Source organism: Clinocottus analis, unplaced genomic scaffold (genome assembly GCF_023055335.1).
Source record: "Clinocottus analis isolate CAN_PGR_092001 unplaced genomic scaffold, fCliAna1.0.p SCAF_8, whole genome shotgun sequence".
Lineage (NCBI taxonomy): Eukaryota > Metazoa > Chordata > Actinopteri > Perciformes > Cottidae > Clinocottus > Clinocottus analis.
In genome coordinates this window covers 5,462,793-5,486,342 of record NW_027176240.1, presented here as the reverse complement: position 1 = coordinate 5,486,342, position 23,550 = coordinate 5,462,793, and the positions used below count along the sequence as shown (strand labels likewise).

Sequence of the window (23,550 nt, the reverse complement as noted above, 5' to 3'; positions counted from 1 at the left end):
TATTACATCTGTAACCTGTGAATAAAATGTCTCTCTCTCTCTTTTATTAAAAGGGCAATTATACAACAGGGAAAAACAATATCTCAATTCAAAGGTTAAAAAAAAATCATAGAATGTATGGCCTTCTATACTTGCATGGCTTTTTCAAACTGCCATCTACCATTAGATGTTTTCACAATCAATGCTAACTTCCTGTCTGGGTAAAGACAAGGAAATGCTCTCCCTCAATCTCAGCTTCAGTCAACACTTCATGGCTGAATCCCAATGTCCCACCTAAGTCCTTAAACCCTGAACCCTCAGGGATTTACTGACGTTACCTGGTGTGAGAGATTAAGGCTGCGTTCACACCAAAGACGTTGCGAATTTGATGCGCGAGTAGATTACATGCAAAGTCAATGCACAGACGCAAATGACGCAAATTTGATTCAGCGCGAATGACGCAAATAGCGCTGTGCAAATGAGTTGAAGCCAATCAGCGTTGAGAAGCTCCGCCCGTCATCACCGCTGTCCTGTCGTTGTCAATCAAACTGCTGCTGGTCCGCCTGAAGTAGCACTGATAGGCTGTCATTCAGACGCTGCTGTGGGATTACCGTTAATATTGTGAACCCAGACACCATGGAGTTTGATGTTCTATTGTATGTAGAATTCACACAATAAGTATGAAGCAGAACTAGTGGCTATTTCTATTGTAGATGGTGTAAGGTAACTGTTTTTACTGCAATAAGTCACGCCCCCTTTCAGGCTCAAGTAACTTTCGTGATGTGTTTGGTGTGAACGCAGCATTATTGTTGAGTGAACAAACTGACGTGAGTAACGTGTCGCCACTATTTGCAACACATTACTAGTTTTACTATGTCATGCAGAATTGGGGGTATTTCTTTAAACTTTTTGCTCCCTAAATTAAACGTCTTCCGGCTTCATGATGAGAGGTAATTTCCCCCACAGAGTATATTGTGAGAAGAAAACAGAAAGCATGCATTTCCTTTTCTTCCTGCTCTAATTGCAGTTCTTACCAGTCTGATGTGACTGTACAGTTGTCAGAGTAACATGTCTTCATCTCCCTGATTCCCTCGTGAGAGGACTCGTCAAACACGCGGGACGGTGCTGCCCTGGTCGGATATACTGCGGGATTGCTGGCATATACCAACCAACCTGTACAAGTTCAGTATGACCACCAGGAAGTTCTTGATGGCGAAGAACACCAGCATCTGATGGAAGACGTTGAAGTAGGTCATGACGGTGAGCCTGACCAGCAGGAAAGGCCCGTCTTGGATGAACAAAGCCTCCATGATGATCCAAACATCCGTGCTGTACTTGGACAAGAAGGACCCCTCCTGAGCCCCCTGCTTATCATCACTGTCTGGTTTGGAGTTCACCACTTTTTTTTTTTTTTTAAAAAGAGGGAGACAGAAAAAAAGGACCTTAGAGACAAAATAACAGACTGTTGTATCAATTTCTTTGTTTAGCTGTTTTAACCTGGATTTAACTGAAGCTACTAAAAGTATGTAGCAAAAGTCTTTTTTGTGCATTTCTACTTTTTTGTGTAATTTTTATTTCAAGTTGTATCGAGCATGAATTCATTACAGAGCACACAAGTCCCATGAAAAAGTGATTCGCTGTGTGATTTGCGGAGCTCCATAAATTTGTCTCTCTGAAAATGATACATGTTGTAAAATGAGCTCACTGTCCGAGTAGGGATGAGAGAGGGTTAGCATTTAGTGAAAAGTACAGAAAAATGAACAAGAATGCTATCAAACGTCAAGGAGCACGCTAAGTGACCAAAGACACCCAAAACGTTGCGTGAACAGCTGCGTGCTGCATGATCTGGCAAACATGCTATGATGCGTACGGTGGATGCTCCAAGTGACTTTCTGCTGTAAATGACAATAATTGATGTGACTGCAAAGTTCATTCAGTTAAAACCTTTTCTTTTTTGAGTACTCCTTCCATCTCTGATGGACAAAAGACAAAAACACACACTGACCAGCCAGTTGCAGGGGGAACTGCAGCATGCTCCAAGTCCACACAGCTAAGATGATGTAGACCATCTGAGGACTTTTCGCTCTAGAAAAGACACAAAGAACATATAGTCAATGGGAAGCTGCTTTTTTTCTAGTTAATCATGTAATGTCATAATTTGAGGACACAGATTATGTAAGGTTGCCCTAAAAGTGTTTGAGTTCCCTACATTTTGTGTCTATTCTTTATACATGAGTGAATGAACATAGTTTTAGCCACCCACTTGACATCTGACAGCGTCGCGCTATTAAATTCGAGGATGTCTGCTGCAGTGCCAACAAAAGTTAAGAGAAGCTCAGAGAGCTCATCACGTGTGACTCCGCCTCCCGATGGGAGGAGCCACTTCCCGACGATGAGGAGGATGAGCAGGATCTGATGAAGAGCCATGATCCAGTCGTTGGGACAGACATTCGTTAACACCTGGCTCAAATTCTGGAGAAGGAGGAGAGATTGAGAGTTATTTTGTTGTCGGTGACTTCATGGTTTGCAACCCCGTAATATTTGTTCTGATAGATGTTTAGTCTGAATCAAAAAGTCATCATTTAAAGAAAACACCCGGTGACATTCAATATTTTACTTTTCTTTGTTTTTTGTACAAAAACTTACAAATGTTTTAGTTTGCCTCCCAGTAATCAGTACTCTGACGTAAAACTCAGATACATACTTTCATCTTTTAGAAATAGCATAGAGAAATAATCTGTATCCGGCCTTCACAACACAGACAATACTTGGCAGCAGCATGAATTAATTATGAAAAAAGAGAAAAAACATGTAAAATATCACCTCAGACTTTTCTTTTAACGACTCCAATATGTTGCACATTAAAGAGCTGAGGCATTCAGACAGAAAGCTTTGGGACACACCGCAAAAAGCTAACGCTCCTGGGCTAAAGGGAGCGGTAGTGGTCAATAGCTGGTATCTATAGAAGCCATGTTAAATGCTCCACTCTTAGATTTACTGTCCACAGAGATTTTCAGGCTCTTATGTTTGCTATTAATGGCAGGAAGCCTCCCCTGACCTCTGTGGAGTTCCTCAAGGATCAATTATTGGACAACCTTTATTCTAGTGAGTCTTTTTTTAAAGCCTAGATAGATAAGATAGATAGAGAATTACTTTATTGATCCCCTAAGGGAAATTCAGGCTGGTTACCTCTCAGGTCTTTCTACTTTACAAAATTGCCTTGCTGAAGCCAATGCCAAGATGACTCACAGCTTTTAAATATTAAATCACAAGAAAACTAAACTTTTCTTTCGAGGAAAAGTGACGTTTTATGAATGTTTCAGTGTGCCACTCTTACCTTCAGGTAGTCCTGGTTTGTGTTTCCCAGGGTGTCGTTCAGACTGATCACATCTTGCACATTCTCCCACGAGTTAAGCATTTTGCACTAAAAAACCATTGAAAGGGTTTTTATAGACAGAGTTTGTACTTTCCCCCCGTATGAAAAGGAAAAGCTTAAAACCAAATGTAGAATATCAATATAAATGTAGCTACACACACCAACATCATTTTCAAGTGTGTTTGTTTGTTTGAGTACCTGCAAGATCTGGATTTTGTCCTGCTGGTAGTTGAGCTCCAGGATCCAGATGGAGGGAATACTACTGACGAGAAACAGAAAGATAGCAGGAGAAAACCTGCAAGACAACCCCAAGACCTTCATCAACACAACTTCAAAAAGACGCGTGGGATCAAAGATGGAAATAAAACCTACATTTTGTGTTCAAAGGTCACACATCAGGAATTTATCAAATTGTAAAGCCTGGTTATAAATATTATAATTGTTTAGAGCTGAAACGATTTGTCTATTCGTCAACTGATTGGGGATGTTTGGGGCTCCCACCCCATTGTCACCGTTCCAATAGCAGCAAGGGGACAACCAGGATGCAGAGTGTTTAGGGCGGTGGGGAGAGGGATTAAAAACGAAGAACATGACAAAAGCTACAAATATTCATGCGTTATACTCTAAATATATTCAGCATAGAAATATATCTTCAAACCAGTTTGTTAAGATAAGTTTTACACACACACACACATAGAGATGCACACACACAAATATCCCTACATTACGTTCCAGTAAAATTGCACCTTCAGCATAAAAGTTACATAATTTCCAAACACTTCCATGCATGCACCTCGTCTTACCATTTATAATCTTTTCCCTTTCGACTCTTTAGTGTTATTATCATTTCAGCTAGAAGTGGCAGAAAGAGGATAGTGAGGAGCCAGTAGAAAGGATCATCTTTCACCGATGTCACCCTCCAGATGCTAATCAGAGAGGCGATGAGGAACAACACTCTGGTGGTAATCGCACATATGAACTGACACATCTTGCTGCAGGTTGAAGGGAAGTGTCGTGCACCGCAGATGTCCAAGAAAGATAATATCCCAGTGGGTGCTGCCTCAACTGTGAGGAGAAAAAAGTGGGATGTAGTTCTTTTTCAACAAAGTCCCCAAAGTTTAAGCCACGCCCAGAAAGGAGGTCCCGTCCAGTTTCACGTTGAGGCGCTGCAGGACTCAGGAGGCTGCTGTCATGCGTGAAGAAGCGAGGTGTCTCAGAGAGATCATTCAGAATCATTCAATGATTTATGAAGGACAACATTGGTACTGGATGTGCAGGAGAGGGCAGCATCACATCATCTTCATCAGGCGTAACAACGCACTCTGAAAGGAAAGGTAGAAAAGAAGAGAAATTAGAAAGTAGGTGAGATAATCCAGTACATAATAAAATGATTCTATGATTTCTTGTGGTTACTGTTTTTGATTCACTTTATACAGCTTACTTAGCCATGTCACGTTTTAAAATATGAGTTAAATCAAATAAAAATTATTATGTGGATGATCTCCCTCTCACTGTGTCAAATAAAGTAAACCAGAAAATGCATTTCCTGCTGATAACGCGTTGACATGCTGAAAGCTGAAAGCTTGTCCCTGTGTGACTGTCTGTCTGTGTGTGCCTGTGCGTGTGTGTGTCTCTCTGTGTGAAATCTCATCATTTCTGACAAACACTGCAAAAGTCTTCACCCAGAGATACTTAACTTGATTTTCTTTGGTAGATTCAGTCGCCACTTCACGGTTGATGGACAGGGGAAAAGGGTTCAAATAGTTTTAAAGAACCAGAATGCTTTATTTGGTTTCAGTCACTTACAAATGGTAAGGCCAAGTTTTTATTAAAGTTTATCTCTCTGAAGGAGGCAAGAGTTAACGCTCTCCTGAAGAAACCTACTCTCAACCCATCTGAAGTCAACAACTACAGACTCTTTCTCCTTCCTTTTCTTTCCAAAACTCTTGAGCAAGCAATCTTTAACCAAGTTTCCTCCTTTCTCCACCAAAACAACCTTCTTGATCCTCACCTGTCTGGATTCAAGGCAGGCCACTCAACAGAGATTGCCCTCTTTGCTGTCTCTGAGCAACTTCACACTGCTAGAGTCCCTTCTCTGTCCTTATCCTTTTAGACATTTCTGCTGCCTTTGACACAGTGAACCACCCGATCCGTATATCCTCCCTCCAGGAGCTGGGTATCTCAGGCTCTGCGCTCTCCCTCTTCTCATCCAACCTCAATGACCACACTTACTGGGTAATATGGAAAGGATCTGTGTCTGAACCTTGTCCTCTCACTACGCACACCACCGGAAAAATACAAGACTAAACTACTTTTTCTTTCCGGGAAAAATCTCTCCCACCCACGACCTGACTATTACCTTCAACATCTCAGTGTTGGCCCCGACAACCACGAACCTCGGTGCGACACTCGACTGTCAACTCGACCGTCTACTCTCCCTGACTTTGACCTGTCCAGACTAACATCTGGACAAGTTGCCAGTTCATAGCAGGACACATATAGAGACAGACAACGAGTCCCGCTCACATTCATACCGACGGGCAATTTTAGAGTCTCGAATTAAGCTTCATGTCTTTGGACTGTGGGAGAAAGCCAGAGAACCCGCTGGGAACCCACAAGGAGAACGTTCAAACTCCACACAGAAGTACCTCTTGGTATTGGGAAACCAACCCTCGAGCCTCACCTTTTTACCCAATAATTTCCCTTTTCCTTTTAATAGATTTCCTTAAAATAACGTTAGTACAACATTATAGTACTCCTTCCATCTTTGATGGACATGTTGCATCTGTCTGTCAACACTTTGTGTTTACACGACATGCAAACATACTGGACACCAACTAACAAGAAGACAGACCATGTGAGGTAACACAAACACAAACTGAACACACAGAAGGAAAAGCAGCATCATTAGTAAACACAACACAACACTGTGCATTCAAGCTCTGAGTGCTCTAAATGTATAATGACGGTAAACCTACACATCGCGGTATCACTATGAAGAAACTCAAGATCCATTTGTACATTTTTATATGTTGGGTATTGAATAATTGAGATCATTAGTGGGCTTGACATTTCCGAGAACAAAGTAACGCTGTTTCTTATCACGTCAGAACTTTCTTTCTTTCTGTCTTTCATGAAACATAATATTTTGTTTCCTCAGATCTGAGAAGGCAGGTTTACATCCTTTTCTCTGCTCAGTGTAATAAGTTGCTAAAGGACTTTGCCTGATATGGGCGGATTCCTCTTATCTTAAGCTCAGATCTGGATACTTTGTCAGTCCAAAGCTATTTAGGTATTGGGCATGTGATATTTCCTCCTAAAGACGCTCAACATTTCTAAAAAAATAAATAAATACAGCGTTCCTGTTCGTGATTTATTTTTGTAGTAAGTCTTTTTTTTAACTATATGTCTAAAAAGACATTACCATGGCTCGCAAAGGGAAAACTGATTTTTGGGTAATAAATTGACAAAGCTGACCGAGGAGCCAAACTGCTTTTCACTGTTTACTTAAAGCACTGGTCTGGACGCTGCTGACTAAACACATTGTTTAGATAGTCCCACACTGAGAAGAGGTTATGTACAACAGTGCATGGCTGTAACTGTTTAATACGCACCAAAGTTATTTGTTTCAGACAAAAACACACACACTGACCAGCCAGATGTAGGGGGAACTGCAGCATGCTCCAAGTCCACACAGCTAAGATGACGTAGACCATCTGAGAACTTTTCTCTCTGGAAAAGACACAAAGAACATATTTACGTATATATGTTTTTGACAATACTTGTCAATAACATGCATTAATTTAGAAAGAGAGAAAAATATATAGAATATCACCTCAGACTTTTCTTTTAATGCTTCCCATATGTTGCACATTAAAGAGCTGAGGCATTCAGACAGAAAGCTTTGGGACACACCGCAAAAAGCTAACGCTCCTGGGCTAAAGGGTGCGGAAGTGGTCAATAGCTGGTATCTATAGAAGCCATTTTTAAATACCCTCTTACAGTTATTGTCCATAAAGATTTTCAGGCTCTTATGTTTGTTATTAATGGCAGGAAGCCTCTACGCTCTCATTTTCCTGACTAGTTAAAACTATTACTTTAAAAGTTCATTCTCAGATCTGTCTCTCTCTTTATCTGAAGCGAAGCAAAGACGTCTCTCTAGTGTCAGTCACGTCAGTGAACGTCACATTTTTTTGTTCTTAATTTAAAGGCTTTGATTGATACTGTTGAGACATAATATTTCTAGTTTATTGGAATGTGTTTTTCTTACTATGTAAGACTTTGCAAGTTATTTGTGTGTATTTCTAATTTCCCTAACATGTGGAGTTCCTCAAGGATCAATTCTTGGAGGTGTTTTATTTCTCATCTACATGCTGTTTAGGATACATTTTCCATCTCTTCTCACATGCTAGTAATATTTCATCTTTTTTAAAGACTGGTTACCACTTAAGTCTTGCTACTTTACACAATTGCATTGCTGAATCCAATGCGGAGATGACTCATAGATTTTTAATATTGAATCATAACAAAAACATTATCTTAGTCCCTGATCGAACTATGTCATGTATTTACTTGGTTTTCTAGTTATAACACATTGAAACAACACGTTTTTTCAGCAAATCTTCTATGCAAAAGAGTATAATGTTTGAACAAATTATTCAATATCCTTTATCCTGTTATTAATATGATTGGTTGACATTTGACTTTTTGCCAACCATGGCTCTAAATCTCCATCAGATAACAGAGATTGTGACAATCGGGAGGCCATATTACCCCTGTGCTGGCTTGTAATACGATTTAGGATTTTCATTACCCTATTAGTTAGTCAATGATTTATGAATGACGACACGGGTACAGGATGTGCAGGAGAGAGCAGCGTCACATCATCTGTTCGTTCATCAGGCGTAACAACACACTGTGAGAGGAAAGAGAGGAGAAATTAGAAAGTATGTGAGATAACGCAGTACATAAAGTGACCACAAGGTGACAGCCCAGCGCACTCAAACAAGTAAACCGATATTTAAGTTGTGAAAACAAAAAGTTACATAAATAAATCTCTTATGAATTTAATGGTGAATTAATAATGTCTTTCTTGTGGTTACTGTTGTTGATTTAATTCATAACTTAAATAAATATGTGGGTGACCTCCATCTTACTGTGTCAAATAAAGTAAACTAGAAAAAGCATTTCCTGCTGTGTGTGTGTGTGTGTGTGTGTGTGTGTGTGTGTGTGTGTGTGTGTGTGTGTGTGTGTGTGTGTGTGTGTGCATGTGTGAGTGTGTGTGCTTGTGTGCCTGTATGTCTGTGTGTGCCTGTGTTTCTGTCTGTGTGTCTTCACCCACTTAACTTCGAGTCAGTCATCACTTCTGTATCCCACGGTTGATGGACATGGGAAAAGAGTTTAAATAGTTTTAAAGAACCAGAATACTTGGTTTGGTTTCATGTTTTATTAAAGTTTATCTCACTTTATCACATACAACGATTTGATTTCAATTAAACAGTTTCAGTGTCACATGCAACTAAAAATAATGGTTTGAAAAAGACTTCTCCTCTCCTCTCCCAAGCTGCAGACTCTGAAGATGGATGTCCTGTCCCAATCCCGAACAGCTGGGACGAGGGTGAATCTGATATTCTTCCTCTTTTGGTAAAGATGCTGTAGGAGCCAAATGGGAGCACATTGCTACTATTTATGTCCACTGGGTGGTGCTGTTCTGTTCCACTGTATAAGTAATTAGAACAGGATTGGCGGCAGGTGTCAGACCCTGGAAAGAGCACAGGTTTTTGACCGCTTCAACAACACTGCACAGTCTCAAGCAGCATTATCCTGGTGATGGGCATCAATGGACTTTATCGTGTTGTGCAACCACAGAAAGACAATAAACGCATGTTATACCGAACCACCTGTCCGTCCTTCTTTGTTTAACTTTTTTTTTTTTACGTCTCCATTCTTTGGTTGGTAACTGTGTATTTAACGTCACATTGCTATGAATTGTGGGTAATTCCCTCAGGCAAAGTCAACATCTAATGCTGACGGAAAAGGGTTCATAAAGGGCTCAAAATGTCTGCCATAGAGTCCTCAAGCTCTCTTCAATGTGACAGTGCGACAGAACTAAACCCTCGCGGACTTCGCAGGAGTGCTCCTCAAAGTCCGTGAGTCCGTAAGGGTGGAGATTGGGATTGGACCCTGGTGAAATTCTTCTGTCCTCTGCTCTATGCATTAGCTCTTGTACCTCACAGACACACTTTTACCCCTCCTCTATTTCTTCACGGGTCAATCCTACATCCTGTTTCTAAAGTCAAACCACTGGAGATCTGTTGCCTAATATGGTAACACAGGCTGCTACACAGGGGACCTTGTATGATACCCTTTATATAGAAAATATTATTCTACATAGCCATCTATAGTGTCCAATGCATTCTGTATGGTCTAATCGCAAACTATAATTGAATTAAAACAGTAAATGTGTAATGGTTATACTAAACAGGATTGTTTTTCTGTCTGTCTGTCTGTGTGTGAGAGTGTGTGTGTATCAATCTGCACTAATGAGCACACCTGTGTGCTGCCAACATCAAAGGTTGATGCAGCGATAACTTCAAAGGGACTACAGTTCCATAGGCTTAACATGGAGTTAGAGCTGAGGAGCACCCATTTTAAAACTGAGATAACCGTACCTCCTATTGCTTAGATATCATTCCTTGAGAGGAAGAATGACTTGATGAACGGATCTTGTGAATGGTGGTTCTGTAGTGTAAAACAAATCCTTAAATCAGTTATGATTGTCTGTTTGAGATCTTTTTGGAGTCTGAGTTAACATGGGGCTCTGTGGCCAAATGTGTGAATCTGTTGGATTTTTTAAAGCTTTTAAAGTTAAAGAAGTTCAGGAGTATTTTAATATTTTCTCTTATATGAGAGAGAGCTGAACATTTGGATATACCTGAACAGTATCTGTAGCTAAAATTATGAAAGAGAAGATTTCCAAATGAATTGCTTACCAAAAGCTACTGAAATATTGGCATTCAAAAACTGCTCATCCAACCTGAGGAAACACATTGAGGTAAATTAAGATTAATCCCATGAGCTTCAAAGTTAATGTTTAGTCATCATAATTAGCATAAACCTGTTAGGATGTCTAGCAGTGTTTCCTACAGGATTGGGGTATTATATCTTTGGCAGTACAGGGGAGGAGGAGATACAGGTGTCTGATCCTTTAATTTAGCTATAAATGGTGTATGTTAAGTGACCGTTCGCTAGCTATCGTAAATCAAATGAGACAATTAGTGTAGTAGACAGATCTCTAGCGAATTAGTGAGCTGAGGGTGTGTTGACAGTTCTGAGATTTTGTTGCTTTGAGTCATTCTTAGCTATCATCATTGCAGCAATAGTTGGCTAATGTTAGCTAACTTAATGTTAGCTAGCCAACAGATACTTTAAGACTTTTACTCAAGTTATTTTCTAATTGGTGGCTTTCACTTTTACTGGAATCATTTTCCAGTGAGGTATCTCTACTTGTAGTCAAGTATGGCTCTTGGGTACATGCTAAGTAATGTGGACATGTAATATTTCTTTGACTTGGACTCCCCACACCTTTTCATCTGCTTTGTTTCCTTTCCTTATCTGAAGCCAGGGTGTCGTATGCTGTACAGATTGTGAAGCCCTCTGAGGAAAATATTCCTGTTTTGCTCTGCTCCCTTATTTTCCTCTTTGTCCCATCTATGATATTTTCCTGATTATTTTGATCTCATACAATTTACAATATGAACAATAAGTCTAAGTGTATAAAATAAGTAAGCAGTTTATAGCTTCAAAGAACAATAAAAACATACAACTTAACTTTGAGATACTGTACTGATTTGATGATTTTTTTGGGGACTTTTTTTCAAAAGCGCAATTATCCAAGAGGAGAAAAATAACATAAGTTAGTTTGGAAAAATAATTTCCCTATTCAAAGGTAAACAAATAATATCATTTATGGCCTTCCTTGTCCAGTGCAGATAAGGTGGCTTTTTAAAAAGGGCAACTATCATTAGATGTTTTCACAATCAATGCTAACTTCCTGGCTGAGTTAAGACAAGGAAATGCTCTCTCTCAATCTCAGCTTTAGTCAACACTTCATGGCTCAATGCCAATGTCGCACTTAAGGCCTTGCACCTTAAACCCTTAGGGACTTACTGACGTCAGCTGGTGTGAGAGACTAAGGGCTTGTAATGGTGTGAATACGGATGGGACAATGTCAAACAATGTCATGCAGAATTGTGGGCATTTAATCCCTTATTTAAATGTCTTCTAGGCTCCTTTCTCACAAGATGAGAGGTAATTTTCTACATAAAGTTAAGTATATTGTGACAGAAATCAATCATTTTCTTCCCTTCCTGCTCTAATTGCAGTTCTTACAAGTCTGATGTGACTGTACAGTTGTCAGAGTAACATCTCTCCGTCTCCCTGATTCCCACATGAGAGAACTCGTCAAACACACGGGACGGCGCTGCCCCGGCCGGCTCTACTGCAGAAGTGTTGGCATATACCAACCAATCTGTACAAGTTCAGTATGACCACCAGGAAGTTCTTGATGGCGAAGAACACTAGCATCTGATGGAAGACGTCAAAGTAGGTCATGACGATGAGCCTGACCAACAGGAAAGGCCCGTCTTGGATGAACAAAGCCTCCATGATGCTCCAAATGTCCGTGCTGTGCTTAGACAAGAGGGCCCCCTGCTTCCCATCACTGTCTGGTTTGGAGTTCGCCACTTAAAAAAAAAAATGGGGAGACAAAAAAACAGGACCTTAGAGACAAAATAACGTCTGTTGTAGCATTTTCCTTAAATTTTCCTTAAAATAACGTTAGTACAACATTATAGTACTCCTTCCATCTTTGATGGACATGTTGCATCTGTCTGTCAACACTTTGTGTTTACACGACATGCAAACATACTGGACACCAACTAACAAGAAGACAGACCATGTGAGGTAACACAAACACAAACTGAACACACAGAAGGAAAAGCAGCGTCATTAGTAAACACAACAGAACACTGTACATTCAAGCTCTGAGTGCTCTAAATGTATAATGACGGTAAACCTACACTATGAAGAATCTTGTCCTGCTGTTTCTTATCATGTCACGACTTTCTGTCTTTCATGAATTACCATCTTTTGTTTCCTCAGATCTGAGAAGGCAGGTTTACATCCTTTTCTCTGCGCAGCATAATAAGTTGCTAAAGGACTTTGCCTGATATGGGCTGATTCTTTTTATCTTAAGCTCAGATCTGGAGACTTTGTCAGTCCTAAGCTATTTAGGTGATGGTCGAGTGACTCTGGATTTCAGTCAACATGTCAGTCAACATTTCTAAAATAAAAATAAATCCAGCCTTCCTGTTAGTGATTTATTTTTGTAGTAAGTCTTTGTTTCAAACTATATGTCTAAAAGGACATTACCATGGCTCGTGAAGGGAAAACTGATTTTTGGGTAATAAATTGACAAAGCTGACCGAGGAGCCAAACTGCTTTTCACTGTTTACTTAAAGCACTGGTCTGGACACTGCTGACTAAACACATTGTTTAGATAGTCCCACACTGAGAAGAGGTTATGTATAACAGTGCATGGCTGTAACTGGTAAATACGCTCCAAAGTTATTTGTTTCAGACAAAAACACACACTGACCAGCCAGATGTAGGGGGAACTGCAGCATGCTCCAAGTCCACACAGCTAAGATGACGTAGACCATCTGAGAACTTTTCTCTCTGGAAAAGACGCAAAGAACATATAGTCAAAGTCAATGGAAAGCTGCTTTTTTTTTTTTTTTTTTACCAGTTAATGCATTGATGTAATGTCATGATTTGAGGACACAGATTATGTAAGGTTGCCCTAAAATAGTTTGAGTTCCCTACAATTTGTGTCTATTGTTTATACATGAGTGAGTGAACATAGCTTTTTCATATGCAACGCATGATTAGCCACCCACTTGACATCTGACAGCGTCTCACTAGTAAATTCGAGGATGTCTGCTGCAGTGCCAACAAAAATTAGGAGAAGCTGCAAGAGCTCATCACGCGTGACTCCGCCTCCCAGCGGGAGGAGCCACTTCCCCACGATGAGGAGGAGGAGCAGGCTCTGATGAAGAGCCATGATCCAGTCGTTGGAACAGACATTCGTTAACACCTGGTTAAAGTTCTGGAGAAGGAGGAGAGATTGAGAGTTATGTGGATGTCAGTAACTTAATGGTTTGCATCCTTCAATATGCAGCTCATGTGATGCCGCCATTTTTTTGTTTAGATATTATTGTAGGCATTGTTTGATCGGTTGACGTTTTACATTCTGCCGATCGTGGCATTTATATATATATATATATATATATATATATATAAATATACATATATATATATGTGTGTGTGTGTGTATTGTTTGACACATGAAAGTCTGCAAACTGGAAGCTCTCACCGCAGATAATAAGTCATTTTTAGTGACATTTCAAGCACACTGCTCTTTATCAGAACAATACGCATGGTTAAGAAGATTGGAAAAATGTCCACGTTGAAGTAATAGTTCAACTTCAGCGAGTGAGCTATTTCTTTATGAATCCAAATCTGTTGCTTTAGGAGCTAATCCAGGAGTAATCCAATGGAAGGGATTTCCAAGGAATACAGCATCATCATCATCATCACCCAAAAGAAAAGTATCCTATATGAGGAAAAGTGACATTCTATGAATCTTTTCAGTGTGCCATACCTTCACGTAGCTCTGGTATGTGAGGTTTCCCAGGGTGTCGTTCAGAGTGATTACATTAAGCAGATTCTCCCACGAGTTGAGCTGTTTGCACTGAAAACCGTTGAAAGAGGATTTTTACAGACTGAGTGTGTACTTTCCCTCTGGTTAAAAATTAAAAAGCTTAAAAACAAATGTAGAATATCAATAAAACAGTAGCTACACCCACCAACATCTGTCATTAGATTACATTTACTTCTTCTTTTTTTTTTTTTGAAGTGTGTTTGTTTCTGGCGTGGAGTACCTCCAAGACGTTGACTTTGTCCTGATGGTAGTTGAGCTCCAGGATCCAGATGGAGGGAATAATGCTGACGAGAAACAGAAAGATAGCAGGAGAAAACCTGCAAGACAACCAACATTCATCAACACAACTTCAACAAAACGTGAGGGAAAAATATGGAAATAAAACATGACAAAAGCTAAACATGTTCATGCATTATACTCTAAATATATTCAGCATGGAACATATCTTCAAACCAAGTTGTTAAGATTAGTTTTACACACAAATCTTCCTCTTACCGGTCACTTCCTTGCACACATGTCACTTTAACATACACTTAATTAACATTATCACACACTTAAACATACACTTTAACACTCTAACGTTATTTGTTGTCTGAGCACTTTATCTTTACCTCATATTAATTTAATACACATTGCACTGTGGTGTCGTTGACTGTTGATAGTTCTTTGTTTCATCCAACGTCTCATGTCCAATGTTGCACCTTTCGCCAAAGTACATTCCTCGTTTGTGAAAACATTCTTGGCAATAAACGGTTTCTGATCTCATTACATTACGCTTCATTAAAGTTGCACCCTCAGCATAACAACTAAATAATATTCCAAACACTTACATGCATGCACCTCGTCTTACCATTTATAATATTTTCCTCTTCGACTCTTTAGCGTTATTATCATTTCAACTAAAAGCGGCAGAAAGAGGATAGTGAGGAGCCAGTAGATAGGCTCCTGCTTCACCGACGTCACCCTCCAGACGCTCATCACAGAGACGTACAGGAACAACGCTCTGGTGGTAATGGCACACATGAACTGACACATCTTGCTGCAGGTCGAAGGGAAGTGTCGTGCACCGCAGATGTCCCAGAAAGATAATATCCCAGTGGGTGCTGCTTCAACTGTGAGGAGAAAAAAAATGTGGGATGTAGTTCTTTTTCAACAAAGTCCCCAAAGTTTAAGCCACGCCCAGAAAGGAGGTCCCGTCCAGTTTCACAGTGAGGCGCTGCAGGACTCAGGAGGCTGCGGGAAACGTGAAGAAGCGAGGTGAATGACAACATTTGCACAGGAGGTGCAGGAGAGGGCAGCATCACACCATCTGTTCGTGCATCAGGCGGAACAACACACTGTTAGAGGAAAGAGAGGAAAGCAGAGAAATGAGAAAGGAGGTGAGATAATGCAGTACATAAAGTACATCAAGTGACCACAAGGTGACAGCCCAGCGCACTCAAGGGGACCGTCAACGTATGAAAACAGAAAGTTACATAAATAAAGCTCTTATAAATACAATGGTGAATTAATAATTTAGTGCGCAGGTATTAATTTATTATTTGACCCTTAAGTATATGTATTCTATGATTTATTGTGGTTGCTGTTGTTGATTCACTTTTTATGCAGCTGTCTTGGCCATGTCCCCTTTCTAAATAAGGGTTAAACATAAACATACCTGTGTGATCTCACTCTCACTGTGTGTCAAATAAAGTAAATTAAAGAGGGAAAGCAACACGAACAAAAACCTTTTCATTTGTCTTTTTTTAACACTTTGGTTTTGCTGCCTCATTTTAAGCTGCTTACACTGCTATCTGCAGACACAAAACAATTCAGCACGTTTTTGTTTAATTTACTTTGTCAAAGTACACTTTATAGTTTTTATTCATGTCGGTGTATATAGTGGTTAGTGGCTTTAGTGAAAAATACATGTGGGTGTGTATATTCTGATGTCCACCATGTGGAGACAGTGGTCTCTGTGTGTAGTTGTAGCCAATACAATCAGCACAATGTAACAACAAAATGTAAATGTGGATTTTTATTTGAATATTGAGAGAATCAACTGTGATCTGAACTCTTGTTTTAGGTATCAGGTGAGAAGTGCAAACCTGCTCACATCATTTATTCTTTTACAGAGAAGATTAGAGAATGACTATCTATTTGTGTTTTTGTCAGTTTACATAAGCAACAACACATAAATAATTGCTACTGTAAGATAATACCGGACATGACACAGGAGACCTAATTATAAAATATTGATTACCGCTGCTTGTTTAAAAGTAATGTTTTTGAAATTATGAGAAATAAATATGAGACAACAATGGTATGGATTGTTTTATTTGGGCTGTGTCAGTACAAGTACATGAACATATAACAATGACTATAGGATGGTAAAAATAACTGCATGACAACATTTGATATAATACAATTTTGGGGACCAACAAATACAAAAGATAACTTGACATAAACAATGAAACGAGTCAAAATGCACAGTTTGAGTTAAGGTTTTCTTCACATGAACCAGGGAGTTATAATACTGATTATTTGGCATTTTAAAGCCGCCAATAATTAGCTTTAAAGGGCAAGAAGTGCAAACAAATCAAAATGAGTTGATTACCTGAGTGAAATTTCAAGTGGCTCAAGTAAATTAATTATCTCTCATTTTTTGTTTAAAAAAGGGCAATTATCCAAGAGATTCAAAATAACACAAGTTACTTTGGTAAAATAATATTCTCAATCAAATGTAAAACAATAACATAATTCATGGCTGTTTAATCCCCCTTCCTGTCTTCCTGTTGTCCCTGTGCTCACTTCCGCTCAACCAGAAACCCACCCATCTTTACTAAAACAGTAGCATGGCTTCACTTACTGTAGGTGTTGGCACAGCTGGAGCTTTGGGACTACATTTGTGTGTTATGTATTATGTTATTGTGCTGACATGCTCAGTAATGTGCACGTTCAATATTTCTTTGACTTGGACTCCCCACATCGCTCCCTTCTTGTTCTCTGTGTCCTATCCATGACATTTCCATGACTATTTTAATGTCCACTATGAACAATAAGTAAGTATATACAAATGAGAAAGTACTTAATGGCTTTAAAGGGCAAGAAACACATAAAAGTTCAATTTTGAGAAAATTCATATGATGACAAAACGGTCTCTCTCTTTCTTTTAAAAGGGCAATTATCCAAGAGGAAAAAAATACCAAAAGTTAGTTTGGAAAAATAGTATAATTTATGGCCTTCCTTCTCCGGTGCTGATAAGGTGGCTTTTTAAAAAGGGCAAATACCATTAGATGTTTTCACAATCAATGCTAACTTCCTGTCTGGGTTAAGACAAGGAAATGCTCTCCCGCAATCTGACCTTCAGTCAACACTTCGTGGCCCAATCCTAATGTCCCACCTAAGGCCTTAAACCCTGAACCCTCAGGGACTTACTGACGTCAGCTGGTGTGAGAGACTAAGGCCTTGTAATGGTGTGAATACGAATGGGACAATGTCAAACAATGTCATGCAGAATTGTGGGTATCTCTTTAAACTGTTTAATCCCTTATTTAAACGTCTTCCAGGCTGCTTTCTCACAATATGAGAGGTCATTTCCTCCACAGAGTTAAGTATGTTGTGGGAAGAAAACAGAAAGCAATGATTTCCTCCCCTCCCTGCTCTAATTGCAGTTCTTACAAGTCTGGTGTGACTGTACAGTTGTCAGAGTAACATCTCTCCGTCTCCCTGATTCCCACATGAGAGGACTCGTCAAACACACGGGACAGCGCTGCCCCGGCCGGCTCTACTGCAGGATTCCTGGCATATAAGAACCAACCTGTACAAGTTCAGTATGACCACCAGGAAGTTCTTGATGGCGAAGAACACCAGCATCTGGTGGAAGACGTCGAAGTAGGTCATGACGGTTAGTCTGACCACCAGGAAAGGCCCGTCTTGGATGAACAAAGCCTCCACGATGATCCAAATATCCGTGCTATACTTAGACAAGAAGGACCCCTCCTGGGGCCCCTGCTCGCCATCACTGTCGGGTTTGGAGTTCACCACTTTAAAAAAAAAAATGGGGAGAGAGAAAAAGAGGACCTCAGAGACAAAATGACATTCTGCTTTTTTTTGTGTATTTTTGCACAAAGTAGCTGCTTCCTGCTGCGTCCATTACGGAGCACACAAGTCCCATGAAAAAGTGAGTCGCTGCGTGAGGGCAGAGATCTATAAATCTGACTCTCTGAAAATGATACTTCTTGTATTTGAGGTCACTGGCCGAGTGGGGATGGGAGAGGGTTAGCAGTTAGCAAAAAGTACAAAACATGTACAAGAATGCTATCAAACGTCAAGGAGCACGCTAAGTGACCAAAATCTAAGATGCCCACAATGTCACTTGACCAGCCGCGTGCTGCATGATCTGGCAAACGCTTATGCTGGGTCCTCAAAGTGACTTTCTGCTGTTAGTGACAATAATCCCTGATGTGACTGCAGAGCTTCATTCAGTTTAAACCTTTTTTTGAGGAGTTTTTAGCTGCAGCCACAGAAGTTTATCTTGTTTATAGTTCGCGACAGGTCTGTGCGTTGTGTCTGCTTTGGTTATGGAAGTGATGGCCAACTTCGTGGCTGGTGGTCTGTAGTTTATTCTACTGTTAATTCTATAAGAAAAGTCAGGTTATTTCATTTCTGTAATTTTACAATGCTTGTTGCACCTGCCGTAGGTCTTTTTTATTTACTAAAAGCCACTTTTATTTAATTGTCCGACTCTTAGTTGTTTAAAAGTCACGGGGAGGCGGGAGCCGATCCCAGTTGTCATTGGACAAAGGTCGGAGACACCCTGGGCAGATCACCAGTTCATCTCAGGGCACATATAGAGACAGACAACCAGTCATGCTTACATTCATATCAATGTGCAATTTTAGAGTCTTTTATTATCCTGCATGTCTTTGGACGGGGGGAGGAACCAGAGAACTCTGAGGGAACCCACAGAGAGAACGTTCAAACTCCTGACAGAAGGACCTCCTGGGATCATGAAACCAACCCACGAGCCCCTCTTGATGTGAGGTGACGTAGCCACAATACCAATTCCCCTCAAAACCAAGTTTTTACCCACTAATTTCACTTTTCCTTCAGTACATTTCCTTAAAGTAACGTTAGTACACCATTATAGTACTCCTTTCGTCTTGAATGGAAACGTTGCATCTGTCTGTCAACATTTGTGTTTACACGGCATGCAAACATACTGGGCACCAACTACCAAGAAGACAGACCATGTGAGGTAACACAAACACAAACACAAACTGAACACACTGAAGGAAAAGCAGCATCATTAGTAAACACAACACAACACTGTGCATTCAAGCTCTGAGTGCTCTAAATGTATAATGACGCTAAACCAACACATCGCAGTATCATTATGAAGAATCTTAAGATCCATTTGTACATTTTTATATGTTGGGTATTGAATAATTGAGATCATTAGTGGGCTTGACATTTCCAAGAACAAAGTAACGCTGTTTCTTATCACGTCAGAACTTTCTTTCTTTCTGTCTTTCATGAAACATAATATTTTGTTTCCTCAGATCTGAGAAGGCAGGTTTACATCCTTTTCTCTGCTCAGTGTAATAAGTTGCTAAAGGAATTCGCTTGATATGGGCGGATTCCTCTTATCTTAAGCTCAGATCTCAGATTTGTCAGTCCAAAGCTATTTAGGTATTGGTCATGTGACACTGGATTTCCTCCTAAGTCAGTCAACATTTCTAAAATAAAAATAAATCCAGCCTTCCTGTTCGTGATTTATTTTTGTAGTAAGTCTTTGTTTTTCAAACTATATGTCTAAAAGGACATTACCATGGCTTGCAAGGGGAAAACTGATTTTTGGGTAATAAATTGACAAAGCTGACAGAAGAGCCAAACTGCTTTTCACTGTTTACTTAAAGCACTGGCCTGGGCGCTCCTAAATAAACACATTGTTTAGATAGTCCCACATTGAGAAGAGGTCATGTACAGCAGTACGCGGCTGTAACTGCTTAAAAAGCACCAATGTTATTTGTTTCAAACAAAAACACACACTGACCAGCCAGATGTAGGGGGAACTGCAGCATGCTCCAAGTCCACACAGCTAAGATGATGTAGACCAGCTGAGGACTGTTCTCTCTGGAAACGACACAAAGAACATATAGTGAAAGAACCTGCTTTTTTCTATAGCTTTTTCATATGCAATGCATGATTAGTCACCCACTTGACATCTGACAGCGTCTCACTAGTAAATTCGAGGATGTCTGCTGCAGTGCCAACAAAAATTAGGAGAAGCTGCGAGAGCTCATCACGCGTGACTCCGCCTCCCAGCGGGAGGAGCCACTTCCCCACGATGAGGAGGATGAGCAGGCTCTGATGAAGAGCCATGATCCAGTCGTTGGAACAGACATTTGTTAACACCTGGTTAAAGTTCTGGAAAAGGAGGAGAGATTGAGAGTTATTTTGTTGTCGGTAACTTAATGGTTTGCATCCTCTTCAACATGCAGCTGGCTCCCAGCTCTGTGACGATGCCATTTTCTTATTTGTTTGCCGTTTTCTTTTTTACTTTTTTGTCAACAAATCCAATAAAAAGACCAAAACTTAAAAATGTGTTAGCTTGTCTCTCAGTAATATTCTGACTTCTCGACACTGAAGACGTGAAACTCAAATACATACGATCATCTTTTAAAAATAGCACTCGTAAATAAGCTATATTAAGCCTTCACAACACAGACAATATTTGTCAGTAGCATGAATTAATTATGAAAAAAGAGAAAAATATGTAGAACATCACCTCAGACTTTTCTTTGAACGACTCCAATATGTTGCACATTAAATTGCTGAGGCATTCAGAGAGCTTATTGAGGTGTGTCCCAAAGCTTTCTAACACTCCTGCGCTAAAGGGTGCGGTAGTGGTCAAGAGATGGTATCTATAGAAGCCATTTTAAATGCTCCCCTCTTAGAAGTACTGTCCACAGGGATTTTCAGGCTTGCATGTTTGTTATTAATGGCAGGAAGCCTCTGCGCTCTCATTTTCCTGACTAGTTAGAACGATGGCTTTAAAAGCTGTTCTACATCTTGCGTTCTAAGGTTTATTCTCAGATCTGAAACGTTTTTTCGACCTGTGAGGATACAGTACGGAGAGTTCCTTTTTTATTTAAAAAAAAAAAGGGTGTCAAATTTTTGTTTGACACATGACACAAGTCTGCAAAGCTCCAAACACAGACAATAAGTCACTATGAGTGACATCTCAATTTCTTGAGATTTCAAAATCTGTTGCTTTAGGAGCGCTGGGTGAGTTTCATTACCCTACAAATTGTGCGTAATCCAGTGGGATTTCCAAGAAATACATCATCATCATCCAAGAGAAAAGTATCCCACCCCCCCCCCCAGCAATTTCTTTAGAAATCCAAATGTGTCTGTTGCTTTAGCAACTCTTGGCAAATGTCATTGACCTACAAAGTATGCGTAATTCAATCTACAATTGAAGTGATTGCCAAGAAAATACATGATCATCCCAAAAAGACTTTCAGTGTGCCACTCTTACCTTCAGGTAGTCCTGGTATGTTGTGATGTTTCTCAGGGTCTCATTCAGAGAGATCACATTACGCAAATTTGCCCACGAGTTGAGCTTTTTGCACTGAAAACCAAAGAAAGAGACTTTTTTTTTACAAAGTGCATGTACTTTTAAAAAATTTAAGTCTTAAAAACATATGTAGAATAGCAATATAACTACACCGTACCAACATCTGTCATTAGATTATCGTTGTTGTTGTTTTTTATTAAAGTGTGTGTTTGTTTCTGGCGTGGAGTACCTCCAAGACGTTGACTTTGTCCTCCTGATAGTGGAGCTCCAGGATCCAGATGGAGGGAATAATGCTGACGAGAAACAGAAAGATAGCAGGAGAAAACCTGCAAGACAACCACAAGACCTTCATCAACACAACTTCAAAAAGACTCATGAAATTGTCAAGCCTGGTTATAAATATTACAATTGTTTAGAGCTGAAACGATTAGTCAACTGATAGGGGATGTTTGGGGCTCCCACCCCATTGTCACCGTCCCAATAGCAGCAGGGGGACAACCAGGATGCAGAGTGTTTAGGGCGGTGGGGGAAGGGATACAAACGGGGAACATGACAAAAGCTACAAATATTCATGCATTATACTCTCAATATATTCAGCATGGAAATGTATCTTCACACCAAGTTGTTGAGATTAGTTTTAAACACAGATACCCCTACATTACGTTTGATCAAAGTTGCACCCTCAGCATAAAAGCTACATCATTTTACAGACACTTCCATGCATGCACCTCGTCTTACCATTTATAATCTTGTCCATTTCGACTCTTCAGCGTTATTATAGTTTCAACTAAAAGCGGCAGGAAGAGGATAGTGAGGAGCCAGTAGTTGAGATCCTGCTTCACCCACGTCACCCTCCAGACGCTGGTCAGAGAGACGATGAGGAACAACGCTCTGGTGGTAATGGCACATATGAACTTGAACAGGCACATCTTGCTGCTGGTTGAAGGGAAGTATCGTCCCCGTTATTCCCGAACGATAATATGCTGCTTCCACTGTGAAGCTTCAACTGTGAGGGGGGGGGGGGGGGGGGGGAATGTGGGACGTAGTTTTTTTTTTTTGAACAAAGTCCCCAAAGTTGAAGCCACGCCCAGAAAGGAGGTCCCGCTCTGTTTACCTGACAGAGGACGACACGTTGAGGCGCTGCAGGACTCAGGAGGCTGCTGTGAAGAAGCGAGGTGTCTCAGAGAGATCATTCACAATTAGTCAATGATTTATGAATGACAACATTTGTACAGGGTGTGCAGGAGAGAGCAGCATCGCGTCATCTGTTTGTTCATATGGGTTGCGTAACAACACATAGGGTACTTCAACTACTGTCGACACTGTAATGTACGACTTCAAACTGTACCTTGAAGTAGACCAACTACTGCTGCACGTTTCCAATGCAATGCTGATTTATTTCTGCGAAACTACGTGCAGGCAGTGGTGGATCACGTATTAAACACATGTTTGTCCTGAATAACTTAATGTGACTATAGAGGCTTTATCAGCACAATTAAGCTTACGTTGAGTATGACAAATAACAAAAATGTGTTAATACTATAATACTATTTACTATAATGTAATATATCATGGATAATTGAGTTGTTGTTATTGTTTGGATAAGGATCATATTTATTCAGTTGTTTGAGTGCATATGCATCTTGCAGACTGCTGAACTCCTTTGCCTAATCTTTGGTGTGTTCATTTATGACTATTATATGTTATATGTTCAAGGACCTCTCGTGGGACGTGTTTCCAGAGATTCACTCAACCGAGAGCTGACTGCAACACGTCTCCGTATGCCGGTAGGAGGCGCTATCAGCTGTCAGTTAGTTATCAGCTATCAGTTAGTTATCAGCTATCAGT

General features: G+C 40.1%; 3 protein-coding genes across 3 annotated transcripts; all 3 read right to left on the bottom strand.

The window, feature by feature from the left end:
- Window positions 1-1,085: 1,085 nt before the first annotated feature.
- LOC137779778 (transmembrane protein 26-like) lies at window positions 1,086-4,343 on the bottom strand. Its single transcript, XM_068567963.1, has 6 exons — window positions 4,159-4,343; window positions 3,554-3,650; window positions 3,317-3,403; window positions 2,243-2,451; window positions 1,985-2,064; window positions 1,086-1,378 (listed from the first exon to the last, which is right to left on the bottom strand). Exons 1-6 carry the CDS (start codon window positions 4,341-4,343, stop codon window positions 1,086-1,088), a joined length of 951 nt encoding a protein of 316 aa, XP_068424064.1.
- Window positions 4,344-11,818: 7,475 nt separating this feature from the next.
- LOC137780135 (transmembrane protein 26-like) lies at window positions 11,819-15,173 on the bottom strand. Its single transcript, XM_068568494.1, has 6 exons — window positions 14,989-15,173; window positions 14,359-14,455; window positions 14,079-14,168; window positions 13,315-13,523; window positions 13,014-13,093; window positions 11,819-12,099 (listed from the first exon to the last, which is right to left on the bottom strand). Exons 1-6 carry the CDS (start codon window positions 15,171-15,173, stop codon window positions 11,819-11,821), a joined length of 942 nt encoding a protein of 313 aa, XP_068424595.1.
- Window positions 15,174-16,906: 1,733 nt separating this feature from the next.
- Window positions 16,907-22,631, bottom strand: LOC137780027 (transmembrane protein 26-like). The gene is made up of 6 exons (XM_068568342.1): window positions 22,441-22,631; window positions 21,932-22,028; window positions 21,664-21,756; window positions 20,341-20,549; window positions 20,176-20,255; window positions 16,907-18,163 (listed from the first exon to the last, which is right to left on the bottom strand). Exons 1-6 carry the CDS (start codon window positions 22,629-22,631, stop codon window positions 17,871-17,873), a joined length of 963 nt encoding a protein of 320 aa, XP_068424443.1. The 3' UTR covers window positions 16,907-17,870.
- Between the last annotated feature and the right edge of the window lie 919 nt (window positions 22,632-23,550).